This window comes from Amphibalanus amphitrite, unplaced genomic scaffold (assembly GCF_019059575.1).
Source record: "Amphibalanus amphitrite isolate SeventyFive unplaced genomic scaffold, NRLGWU_Aamphi_draft 000299F_arrow, whole genome shotgun sequence".
In the NCBI taxonomy this organism is placed as follows: Eukaryota; Metazoa; Arthropoda; class Thecostraca; order Balanomorpha; family Balanidae; genus Amphibalanus; species Amphibalanus amphitrite.
This window is the reverse complement of record NW_024881794.1, coordinates 599,468-612,700: the sequence shown is the minus strand read 5'-3', so window position 1 is coordinate 612,700 and position 13,233 is coordinate 599,468. Positions and strand designations below refer to the sequence as shown.

Genomic DNA, 13,233 nt, shown 5'->3' with positions numbered 1-13,233 from the left:
CGGCGCAGATGCCACTGAAAAACGGGCTATGCTAATGAACCGCCCGCTGCTTCGCCCGAGTGAAAGACGGTGTGAATGCTTTTCGGCATCTCTAATCGCATTCATAAATCGCCCTCTTTGATACAGAGAATCGTGACAAACATCGAACCCTGTCGTAATTCGTTTATGTTCCCAGCTGGCCGGTTGCAGCCGCCGGTGCCGGGGCTGTCGGCTGGTTCCCACGCATCATTCAGCTCGGGACGCACACGCGACCCGTGTATTTACCGGCCGGTCGTCGGCGCCGCGTCAGATCGTCGACCGACGGCGATTTTTTACCGACAGCCGCACTAAAAAGTCGCCAAAGAAAACAGAGCGCTGTGGGCCGGCGCCGCCGCCGCCGTCTGCTGCCGTCTTCCCACAGTTCTGGGTTACTCTGCTGTCTGAGACGGCGACGGCGCCCGCGCTCCTCCGCCAGTGGGCCAGCGACGGGAGACAGATGACAACGACACGTCACCCATTCATTGGCGACTGAGACGACGGCGGCACTCGGCGAGCGGCAGACAGCGGTCGGCGGAACCTCAGCGGACAGAGGTCGGCGGAACCTCAGCGAACAGCGGTCGGCGGAACCTCAGCGGACAGCGGTCGGCGGAACCTCAGCGAACAGCGGTCGGCGGAACCTCAGCGAACAGCGGTCGGCGGAACCTCAGCGAACAGCGGTCGGCGGAACCTCAGCGGACAGAGGTCGTCTGGGGGATATCGGCCCCGCCCCGGACACCGTCCAGCAGCGGTACGGTACCGGCCACCTACATGCAACGCCGGTAATGAGTCGTCTAGAGGCCGCCGCAGGCAGGCACGGCTATTTGGCCAGCGACAATTTAGTGTCCGATAATAATTATCACGGCGGCGATCGTGCGACCGCGGTCGCTCGGCTGTGACCGCGCGGTCGTGCCCCGTGGGGTCCGACCGATCTGCCGACTGCCACTCGGCACTGGAGATACGTTTGTCGGTGGTCGGGCGCTGAACGGGTGGACGGCGGCCGCTCGTCGGCAGTTAGCCAAGCATGCACCGCAGCTAGCGGAAAAGGACATGGTCCGAGGCAGTTCGGAGCGGCGAGCATCAGCCTTCGGGATCGAGTTTCGTTCCGCGCCAAGTGATCCAGAGAAGCGGAGCGACTGCTCCTCGCCGCCCTGGTAACTACCAGCCTTTCAGAGGGAATTTAGTGTCTGCACGCCCTCTCAACACACAAACACTCCACTGCACTCTGCGCCGTGGAGCACGATCCGTCTTCATTAGAACGCCGCAGCGGAACACAGCTCTGCAGCAACGGACGGGCGAAACCGATAATTTCTTAGACTGCATCTGAATATTAATCTTCAAAAGAATCTAGCATGATTTCACATCATCATCAGTCCGCTTTCTTCCCGCAGGAATTCCTAACCACTCGAGAAGAGGTCAGCCTACGACAGAGCTGAACTCCAAACGGATCCACCACAGGTGAATTCCGACCCATTGAACCAAAGGTCACGGAATGATAAAATGTAACAGTCTACCACGAACTCGGTTATGTAAACAACTCAGCGGCTGGAGAGGCCGGGACGACATGTCTGACGGAAACCAGAATTAGCTGACCGCAGAAAACAGAATCAGCTGACCACTGAGAAGACAATCAGCTGTGCGGGGAGGGGGAGGGGTAGGGGCACTCGGCCGGGGCGCCGACGGGGCATTATTCGGCGGTCATTCGTGCAGCGAAAGCTGTCCGTGACGGCTGACGGTGCAGGCCCCGGGCGGCCTGTCTGGCGGCCTGTCTGGCGGGCCTGCCGTCCCAGCGGCGCGGCGGAGCGGGGTGTCTGAAATGTCAGCGGTGTCAATGCACGGCTCACACCGGCAGACCCGTTCCCCCACTCGGTACCGGCCTGCAGCTCCAGCCCACCAGCTGCCGCAGCCACCAGCCGGCCCGCCGCAGCCACCAGCCGGTCTGCCGCAGCCACCAGCCGGCCTGCCGCAGCTGCCGCAGCTCCGAGCCTCCCCAGCCAGCCGCTGCCTCTGCCTCTGTCCCAGCCAGCCAGCGGGCGGGCGGGCACGTCTCGCCGCTCAAGATGAACTGATCGGAATGCGGCACTGGGTCATGCCAGACTGCACCGGGCCGGGCCGGTCGGCCGGCGGGCGGGCGGGCGGGCGGGCTGCTGCATAGCCGGCGTGACTGGCCACCGGCCGGCGACCCGGCACGGCCTGACCCGGTCACTGAAGGTCACACTGCACCCAACCCGGTTACTGGAGGTCATACCAGACCTTATCCGGGCGTTAAGGGTCATACCAGACCTGACCCGGTCACTGAAAGTCACACTGTATGTACCCAACCCGGTCACTGAAGGTCATACTGGTCAAACTGAACCTGAACTGAACCGGTCATTGAAGGTCCTACCACGCCTGACTCGGCCACTGAAGGTCATACTGGACTTGGCCCCGTCACTGAAGGCCATACTGTACCTGACCCGGTCACTGAAGGTCATATCAGGCCTGACGCGGCCATAGAAGGTCATACTGGACCTGATCAGGTCAGTGACGGTCATACCGAAGCTCAACCAGTCACTGAAGGTCATATAAATAGCTCCTGAGTCCTGACTCGGTCATCAACGATCAAGAAGGGTCTTCTCTCAAATCTCAGTCGCGTAGCCTCCAACATAACTTCACTACATGCGAGTTTCTAACATCTCCAAAGCTCAACTTTCACAGACTTCTCAGGAAGCTCTTACGGTACTGTGAAGCTATTATGTATCAGCCGGGGCTTTTAAAGATAACTCTTCGAAATCCCACACTGTCGCGGCGCCATTGAAGGAGCGATGAAAACACGGCGTTTACAGCCTGTCTGCATTCCAGCGTGAGGTCCGGATTATACCATGGCCTGCGTGCTCCTTGCCTCTCTCTAAACACGACGTGATTTTAGCACTCGCTGCGGTTGATGGATCGATAACTAGAGTTTTAGTGCGCGCCAACGGGGCGGGCCATTCTCTGGCCAATTAGCGTCCGACCTGGGAGGCGCCGCCGGAACCCTTTGGCCGGCTCGGGTCGCCGGGTCGATGGATATGTCGATACAGCACGCCGTATCGCCGCTCTGATGGACGACGGAGATTAATCCCATTGGAATGCGGCGGCGGCCGGGCCAGCCGACGGCGACCTAACCAGGCAGGGCGGCCGGCGCGGATCACAAACTGCCGGGGTTTCCTGCAATAGAGGCGGCGAACGGACGCATCGGTGCGGCACTGACCGTCGACCGACGACGTGATAAATGAACCAACAGCGACGGCGGCAGCGATCGCCGACAAAGGCATTCCTCGACCGGCAGGTAGCGGCGCGGACGGCCGACTCTGACCTACCTACAACTATACTGTCTCTCCTTCACCCAGCAGCAGAATCAGCAGCCGATAAAGCAGACGAGCCAACAGCGAGTCAGCAGGTGGACCAGCAGCGAGCCAGTAGTGCAGGTGGACCAGCAGCAGCCGGCGGTGCTCAGCAGCTCACCCAGCGCCAGCCTACCAAACAAACCAGCAGTGGGGCCAAGAGACATTGCATGCATGGACCGGCAGTGGAGCCAACAGAGCAGACAACAGCTGAACCGACAGAGAAACCAACATGCGTACAAAGTAACAACACACTCAAAGCGTCGATCGACAAGATGTACCCCAATGGGCACAGGGCAGTAAAATCATGCCGAAATGTTTGCCGATTTCAGTCAGCTCCGTAGGTTTATGCAGTGAGGCCACTGTCGGGTGTAATCGCCGCGGTTAGTGTTTTAGTTTGGGGCCGCTGCCAGTGCTGCGGCCAGTGGCGATCCCGGTAAGTACCCGGGGCCCGGGCTGTATGTCCTACATGTCCCTGTAGCCGAGGACAGGCCTCCACCGGCCATTACTGCCGCGGTGCGCCAGATTCCTCTGCGCTGAGTCACCGGCTGCCATGTGGACGCCGACGGCGGCGGCCGGGGCCCGCTCCCGTCACCGACCGGCGCTCACACACGGAACGACGGCACCGACGGCGGCGAGACGCGACCGACGCGGTGCCGACACAGCTGCGACGCCCCCGACCGTGCCCGTCACCGCCGACGGGGTCGACTCCTGTTGCATGGTAACCGGCGGCGCCGTGACAGCCCGGCTACAAGGTCGACGGCGGCGGCAGCGACTGCGGAGCGGTCGGGCCGGCCTAGAGATGCCACTTTTTCACTCACAGCGACCACGGCCCTGATACCCGGATAACCGCTCCGGCACAATGAGATTTCAAAAAAAGTAAAACAGTTTCCCACCAATCATGGCGACTACCTATCACTTCTAGTAAATAGTTGTGGATCCTTAAACCACCAGGTAAAACGACACTAAAACCACCAAACTAATGAAAATGTTCCGTCAGCGGATGTGTGGAACGACAAAAACATGTTCGCTAAGCCGGTGGAAAGCCCAGTGCATCGGAGGCTCGCGAGCCGGCCACGGCTGGCGCCTGCCACTCGAGCTGGCGTCAGAGAGGCGCCGCCAGCCGGCAAGAGGGGCAGAGGCGCCGCCTGTCGGCTACAAAGACGCCGCCTGCGGTCCAGACAGGCGCCGCCTGGCAGGCAGATAGACGCCGCCTGCTGGTAAGAGAGGCGCCGCCTGCTAGTCAGAGGCGCGGCCTACTGGTCAGAGACACCGCCTGCCGGTCAGAGAAACGCCGCCTGCCGGTAGGAGAGGAGCCGCCTGTCGGCCAAAGCCTGCTGGTGAGAGGCGCCGCCTGCCAGCCATAGGCCTGGTCGGAATCGGCTGCTGTGCTGTTGTCAGCTGAGATCCAAGCCCCTGATTGGTTGAGACATTGATGACGTATCACGCCTTCCCGCGCTGTGACGTCATACCTCTGCTGACAGCCGGCTTTTCGGCTGCTGGGAGAAGGCAGCAGCACGTCAGCCGAAATTCAAAGTGGCTCGAAAGTGGCGCATGTAAGTCAAAGCGCAGCTTTATAGTGCAGGTGGTTAGTTTTTATATACGATGTTTTTGGCGTATTTTGTATTAAATATTTTTCGCGAAAGATAGCAATTATTTCTTTTTCATGGCGCAATGTGCGAGTCAGCCTGAAAACAGTACCTACAAATCGGAATGCCAGCACCGCCTCAATTATCAATCCTGTAATTTTTTCTATAGCCTCGGCAAATAAACCTCAGAAATATAATGTAACGACTAACGGAAGATAGTCGTTGAAAAAAGCGCGAAAATGCTACCTCTCCTCAAGTCTCAACTCTCAACCCTATCTGTCGAGCGCCATCTTAGCATCTCAGCGCCATCTGGGCTGACGTTTCCTGTCAGCCGATTATGAACAAGCCCGTCAGCAGCGTGGTGTGGGCGGGGCTTATTCTCGGCTGACAAAGTTCTGTCAGCCGATTCCGACCAGGCCTCATATGAGCGCCGCAATGGGCCGACCGATGACCAAACAAAAACGGTCCTCGAAACGGTCCCCCCCCCAGTCGACCCGTCGGCAACACATCGGGAGAGGGAGAGGGAGAGGGAGAGGGAGAGGGAGAGGGAGAGGGAGAGGGAGAGGGAGAGAGAGAGAGAGAGAGAGAGAGAGAGAGAGAGAGAGAGAGAGAGAGAGAGAGAGAGAGAGAGAGAGAGAGAGAGAGAGAGACCTTAAACGATTTCAAAGAATGTTTCTCCACACAAAAGAACCACGCAAGAACCAACAGGGAACTAGGTAAAGATAGTTCGACGCTGCTGACGAACGGAATGACTACAGTCACCGCCTGGCGCCTGGGCAAGGTTCCTAACAAGACCAAATTACAATGATATTTGTAATTATGTCAAAAAAGTATTGATGCAGTGTTGAAACTTGAAAGCTTTTAGATAATAGCAAAAAAAAAAAAAACGCTGACATTGGCACATTGACCAACAGCCAGCAGGCACAGATCACATAATGATGTCATTATGTCATCCGTGCAACAGGCATAGTAGTGGGAATTGCATTTGGGACGCAATACAAATTTATGGAATCGATGTCTAAGCAAGTACAAGGGAGTGGATCATGAAAAGCCATAGCGGGTTTTAGAATCATAAAATAACATAATCTTTGGCAAGGTGAATGCTAGGAGGCAGGAGCAGGAGTTTTATAAATGTCTTCATGTTGATATTTATATATGTATAATACATAGTAAAGTATGTAATACAACATCATATTGGAGTACATATTTAATATCGCATTGACATTAAATTAGATTTTATATGATAAATCATGGCACTCTATGGTCAATACAATGCTGATGTTAAAATTGCTTGAAAAAAAAAACTAAAACTTAGGCTTAAAACTTTGCTGCATTATAAAAGTAATCATAACATAAATAATTTGAATGCAACAGCATCCAACCAGGTGAGTGAACAGTGAACACCTGCACGCATAGGAAATACAACACACACTCATAAAATATCGAACCACAGTGTTTACCTACAATGAATCCTTATCTGAATCTGATTTGCACTCAAAAATTATACAACAACAAGAATCAAGCATTTCAGCAAAACAATATTCTGCAATTGCATAAACTTCCTATTTATGCACCCAATGAACAAAATCTAAAATCATTGTTCTAAATTTCCATTGCATATTAATTTTATCTTTTGGGCAATTTGACAGATTATTCACATTGGGAATCCCCAAAAAGTTCATTGCTTCCTATGAGCCAGCTATATACCAAATCAACTTAATTGTAATTCTGGATTCATAAAACATCTGAAAGTTTGTCCTGGCATCTAACCCAGGATCAAAGAAAGGTTAAGGTTAAGGTTAAGGTTGATCAGCTAGGTTAGACATCTTGGGGTAGACTTGGTCTATTTGGTGCTCATGTCTGGTAGGATGGTGTGTATAAATAGCAAATATTTTACTAAATATAAAGGTAAAAATGAATGTGAACATTATTATGTTAGAAAATGACCTTATGCTCATGAAAGGTACTATGAAAATTACCATCTTCAAAGTGTGTAAACCATTCTGATTGAAATATATCATAATACTTTTCCAGCTTATTTCACTATCATTTCATTGTATCATGAGCATAAGGTCATTTTCTAACAGAATAATATTCATAATAATGCTCTAACTAGCCATAGGTCACCTTCAATGAATGTTAATAGAAACTTACCTGTATCAGTATACCTACCATTCTAATTAAGTATCAAAAAGCTGCATTGAAAATATGTGTCATGGATAATGCTTGTACAAGTTCCGAACTGAGATATTTTCTATCTAGGTATGTTTGAGACAGTCGAAGCATTTACATATTAGATATAAATGATTTTAATCTTATATTATGGGTTATGTCCTTTAAACGGCTTAACCTTTATAATACCGTTGATAATACCCCATAAAAACAACAACTATTGCGATAAAAGCAACACAACACCAGGTTGAGCTTCAAAAACAGGTACCTACCTACTTGTCAATTAACCAACTCACCACGCACGCAGAAAAGAACTACCTTAAAATATGCAAAATCAGATTCTTGCTGCCTCACACCGATTCAAATAACCCAGAATCATAACACCCTCAGAAACTCAGCGGATTCTAGCCAAAATCACAGATAATGCATTCACCAGGTTCAAGGTATATAAAAACACTGACCAGGTTGTGTGCAATATTGTGCGTACCAGAGTATATTGAGTGAACTGCGTGTGTACTGCGCGTGCAAATAACGCGCGGGCGCGCAACATGCGATGGCAATGAATGAAATTCCTCGAAGCAACTCCGGCGTGCTCCGGCGGTCGGTCGCAGCTGATTGGTTACATTTGGTAGCACACACATGTTTCTGAAGGCTATTTCTTCCCGACAGATGACAGCACCTTCTGGCAACGTCGCTTGCCTTCTGGAGGCCATACATATAATAAATATGGTACATGTAATGATTTCTAAAAATGACGAGTATTTTAGAGGAAAACTCATTTAAATCTTTTAAAATGATTTTCAAAGGTTAAATGTGTATTCATCTTGCAATTATCTCCTTCGAAAGACACTGCAAATGAAACCAGGGCCTGCTTCATATCTAAAAACTCATTCATGATATTTGTCGATTAAAATGGAATTTAATAAGAAAAAAGACATCTTCATGTACCAGCAACACTGAGGAAAAATTAAAACGCCGAGCTCCGAAGACAGCATCTCATCTTAAGTAATTACATGCTAAAAATTCCTTTCAGTTTGGCAGCAAAAATAGTACGCGTTTCTGACGCAGATGTTACATATGCCAATGTGGGGCAAATCATCTGCTGTTTTTACATCTTGGTTTTTACATAGGTACCTTGGGTTTTTTTAATTATTTATCATCTCTCGATTTCTCCGTGCTTCTGGAAGTAGTCCTTGGTGGGCTCAACACTCATTTGAAGCAGTTGTGTCAGGTTTGTGAAAATTATCCCTCTGGTTTCTTTTATATTTAAAGCTGACCACTGACCGTCCCGTCACCGTTCCGTGCTTCTATCCTCAGGATACTGAAGTCCTTCTCCTCTATCACCAACACCGCAACCCCCTCTGGGCTGGAAAGGCAACTTTAACTCATGCGGGCTGCTCCCTTGGATCGGCACCGCTCCCGAGGGAGCGCACCCCGTAGCCGGGTGCAGTGAGTACCTTGGGGCTGGGTGGCCTGTCCTCTGGACGGGCTCAGCCCCGATGACTCACTAGGGTGCCTGCCCAGACCAATGTCTCCCCCTATATCCTATCATCCTCCCGGCTCTGAAATGGTCTCAGTGGACTGAAAGGGCCTGACCCAACAAAACAAGCTGTCTCGTCATAGTTAGTTCAGTTGATTGAGATAGCCAAACTGGGGTCTCGGAGGCCTGTTTCAGTTTCAGCCCCGGCAGAATATTCTGCCGGGTGTGACATCATATGTCTGGTGATGTCGCAGACCTCAGACGGCAGAATATTTTGTGAAACACTCTTGCAGAATATTCAGAATATTCTGCCGGCCAGCAAAATGTGGCAATCATCCTTCACAGTGCAAAACGATTTCACACAAAAGCCACTAGAAAATAACACACTAACTATGTGTTTCTCAAATATTCTGTAGCCTCTAGGCTAGTAACTCACCAATTGACGCTATTACCAAAAAACCATCAGCTGTTCCAGTCAAAGCTGTTGCCGGGCTCAGTGGCATCATGGCATGAGTGAAGCCCAATGATTTTTTGGTCTTATTTTCAATTCAACTTAATCACATTATATCATGAGCATAAGGTCATTTTCCATCACAATAATATTACTAATGATGCTCAAATATACCTATGCTTACATCCAGAGACATGTAAGTATCATTTTTGGATTCAGGTTGTCAAATAAGTAAGGATATGCAAAAATTATCCTTGAAATCTTCTTAGGACTTTATCCTGACATTTACCGACTCTGACTCCCAGGCTGAAACCAGTTTCTTCTCTTACATTTCTGTGCAACCATGATTTGCTGTTGATTTGATCGTTACCATTTTTCTTCCTTTCAGGTCAGCAGAATGGCGAAAACAAAGAAGCGAGCGCAGTCGCGCATTAAGTCGAAGCCTAGCGGCTTCAACCCCGCGGGCCACAGTATGAACCCGGACCGTGAGCAAGGCAAGGTGGATCTGCGCGGAGCGCCATTCGCGCGAGACCGCTCCACAATCAAACGGTTGCAGATGTACCGCAACCAGAAGGCCAAGCGCGACAAGCACGGCAAGATCCTGCGGCCGATGCCGTTCCAGTCGAAGCTGTCGCCGGGCTCGGTGGCCCGCGTCGAGCCCAACCAGCGCTGGTTCGGGAACACCAAGGTCATCTCGCAGAACGCCCTGCAGCGCTTCCAGGAGGAGCTGGGTGCGGCTCAGAAGGACCCTTACCAGGTGGTGATGAAGCAGAACAAGCTGCCCGTCACGCTGCTGTCGGAGCGCGCCAAGACGCAGCGCGTCCATCTCCTCGACACGGAGAGCTTCGACAGCGTGTTTGGCCCGAAGCGGACGCGGAAGAGACCCAAGGTGCCGACCGGTGACCTGGAGAGCTACGCTCAGCGGGTGGCCGACACCCAGGAGAAGTACGAGCCAGAGAAGGACCGCGACCTTGTGCGAGACGCGCCCGACGTGCGCGAGGGCCAGCGCGACTGGGTGATGGCGGCCGGACAGAGCAAACGCATCTGGAACGAGCTCTACAAGGTGATCGACTCGTCTGACGTGGTGGTTCAGGTTCTGGACGCCCGAGATCCGATGGGCACGCGCTCCGAGTATGTCGAGAAGTACCTCAAGAAGGAGAAGGCACACAAGCACCTTATATTCGTGCTGAACAAGGTGGATCTGGTGCCGACGTGGGTGACGCAGAAGTGGGTGGCTCTCCTGAGTCAGGAGTACCCGACCATGGCGTTCCACGCGTCACTCACCAACTCGTTCGGCAAAGGTGCGCTGATCAACCTGCTGCGTCAGTTTGGCAAACTCCACTCAGACAAGAAGCAGATCAGTGTCGGATTCATCGGATATCCGAACGTCGGTAAGAGCTCCGTCATCAACACCATCAAGACGAAGAAGGTGTGCAAGGTGGCGCCGATCGCCGGCGAGACCAAGGTGTGGCAGTACATCGCGCTGATGAAGCGGATCTACCTGATCGACTGTCCCGGAGTGGTGTACCCCTCGGGAGAGACAGACACGGAGAAGGTACTTAAGGGCGTGGTTCGCGTGGAGCTCATCAGCAGCCCCGAGGACTACGTGCCGGCCGTGCTGGAGCGTGTGCGGCCCGAGTACATGCGGCGCACGTACGGCGTCGGCTCGTGGACGGACTGTGAGGACTTCCTCGAGCGGATCGCCAAGCGCACTGGCAAGCTGCTCAAAGGCGGCGGTCCGGACGTCAACACGGTCTCCAAGCAGATCCTCAACGACTTCCAGCGGGGCCGCATCCCGTACTTCGTCCCGCCGCCGGGCTGCGGCACCGCCAAACAGGCCGACGAAGCGGCCGCCGCTGCTTCTGAGACCGCAGAATCAGCAGCGGCAGGTTCCAGCGAGCCGCAGCCGGGCAGCAGTGACGCCGCTGCGGCCGACGAGGGAGCTGACGAGTCGGAGGGCGGCGCGGTCACGACCGGCGCGATCACAGCCGTCAGCCAGGACCTGAGTCGCGTGAGGACCGACCTGGAGTTCGAGGGCGACGACGACCAGCCGCTGCAGCAGGAGGGCGAGCTGTACGTCTCAGACGGCGAGCAGGATGAGGACGAGAGCGACGCCGACGACGAGACGATGCAGGTCGAGACGCGCCCGGCCGCCGACGCCACGCCGAAGAACAAGAGGAAGGCGGCGGGGAAGAAGAGGAAGCTGGAGGATGACGATGGGGAGGAAGGCAAAAAGCAAAAGAAGACGGCGAAGCAGAGACGGAAGGAGGAGAGGGATAAGAAGACAAAGAAGATCGGATCGAACTTCTATGACGTGGTGAATGTGAAGAACAAGAACAGGAATCGAATAAAACCGAAGTCGCCTAATGTTACTCCAGGGAAGCGGAATCAGGGTAAAACACAGGGCAAGAAGGGAAAACGGACCCCATGAGGCCAGCTACTGCTGGTGGACTGTTAAACATAAAATTGTGTACTTTTCTTACGTGCGCCTTGGGATGAGTGGAGGTTGAACCTATGGAGTGTGATGGCAACTTGTTTTGCTGTTATATGATGCCCGTGTGGTGACAGGCATCTTGATTCTTGATGTTGAGTGAGCGGTCTGCTACTCTATGGAGGATGCCACAATGTTCATTTTTCGGCGGTTTCCCAACACGTGGGTGCGTGTTTTTACTGAATCGCTGCCGGGTTCTCCCGATTTCGTCTTAGGCGCTGGTGTGCGAAATATTTGTCCCTGCTCCGTATAGGTAGGCACCCAGTCCGAGGCACAGACTGGCCAACGTGAACATGAATTGGTACGTGCCTTTATCCGCTGCAGACACATTGTGGGTCATGTTTCGTGTAATGAATGAATATATGAATAGAAGTTCCCCAGCCCTCGCTTACCTGAGTCAGCGTGCACGATTTTGCTTCGATTTAACAGTGATAAGCGGTTGCGGTGATCATCGGCGGTGGTCCGCACTTAGCGTTTCCAGCCTGCTTTGGTTCGATTAACGCTAAAATGTCATGAACGGTGGCAGTCTATAGTTCTCTGAACGTTTATCTCATAAATGTGATTGTTGTTACCATTGAGAGTGATAACACTGCCGTTCTCATTGAGACGTGAAGAGAAAGGATCTGGGTTCTAAGGATGAGATGAGGAGAGGCATTATTCGAATTGCAGTAAGCGGTTTTGGTTTTATCAGCCGTTTCGAATGTACATGTAGTGAGATCAGATGACCTTAGTCAGACGACCTTGGAGACCTCAGATGACCTCGGTGAACACACGAGGAAAGTTGCTGATTGGGACGCCTGCAACAGGCGAAAGCTTAACGTTGACCCAAGGCCAACGAGGTCACCCGAGGTCGTCATTGATATCAAATGGTTTATGAGATTGCCTATTGCGATTGAAAAAGAAACGCCGCAGATTCCTGACTTTAAATGGATGTGATAGGCGCAAACGCTAAGTTCTCTCGAGGTCACCAAGGTAAGTTGAGGTCACCACATCCCTAGTAGGTGATGGAAGCGAATTGAATGGTGACGTTTTCGTTTCAATCGGACCGGTAGTTGCTGAGTCACAGGGTTTTGAACGGCAACAACAGGCGAAGGCTGAAAGTTGATCTCTCGAGTTCCCTCGAGTTCATCGAGGTTACCGGCCTGAGTTTACCATATTCGCAATTCGCTAGTCGCTACTAGCTAACAAAGTCGCACGCAGACCGCTATGAATCGACTGGCGGCGTTTTTGTTGTGGTCGGCTCACTGGTTTCGGACGTTTCGGAGGCATCGGTTTCACCTTATGTTACGTGATGCACGTAATATGGCAGTGTTTTAGTGTGTGATTACTTGCCTGTCACAGATGCGCCAAAAGTGTAACGTTTGGTTCCCGCTCGAATCTTTGTTTTTGTCTTGATCTCCCCGCTATGCTAAATGCTCTGAGATAATAGAATTCGCTGTTGAAGTCCACGCCTCTTTCTCGGTACTGAGAGCCCGAGAACGATACATGGTGGCAGCTGTGAGACCTTAGTAGCCTATGTGGTTCTTTAAACACTGTCTTGAATGTGTTTTGAGATAATCTTTCCACCTGGAGAAACGCACAAGGTACTCTCAAGATTTTGAGGCAATCTCGGCGCACACCAAGCAGTAGGTACAAGCCAAGACAACATGTCTAATGAAGGAAATAACCACACT

At 52.2% G+C, this 13,233-nt stretch overlaps 2 protein-coding genes across 7 annotated transcripts in view; one reads left to right on the top strand and one right to left on the bottom strand.

Moving 5' to 3' along the window:
* Positions 1–7,750, bottom strand: part of LOC122387840 (cyclin-dependent kinase 6-like) — a 38,359-nt gene extending 30,609 nt beyond the window's left edge. Inside the window, exon 1 of one of the 5 annotated variants that reach the window (XR_006257692.1) lies at positions 7,435–7,581. The gene's annotated coding sequence lies outside the window, so the exon portion shown is untranslated. The other 4 variants (XM_043378402.1, XM_043378397.1, XM_043378401.1 and 1 more) reach the window with 4 other exon arrangements.
* A 424-nt stretch (positions 7,751–8,174) lies between these two features.
* LOC122387839 (nucleolar GTP-binding protein 2-like) lies at positions 8,175–11,940 on the top strand. Of its 2 annotated transcripts, none has more exons than XM_043378395.1 (2): positions 8,175–8,369; positions 9,458–11,940. In XM_043378395.1, the coding sequence occupies exon 2, from the start codon at positions 9,467–9,469 to the stop codon at positions 11,498–11,500; it is 2,034 nt and encodes a 677-aa protein (XP_043234330.1). In that variant the 5' UTR covers positions 8,175–8,369; positions 9,458–9,466; the 3' UTR covers positions 11,501–11,940. The 2 variants fall into 2 exon arrangements, with proteins under 2 accessions (XP_043234330.1, XP_043234331.1); XM_043378396.1 differs by having other exon boundaries at positions 8,192–8,268.
* Positions 11,941–13,233: the final 1,293 nt, after the last annotated feature.

Bases quoted from the DNA above. Each gene is read 5' to 3' on its own strand.
- LOC122387839 (XM_043378395.1), top strand. From the start codon at position 9,467: ATGGCGAAAACAAAGAAGCGAGCGCAGTCGCGCATTAAGTCGAAGCCT.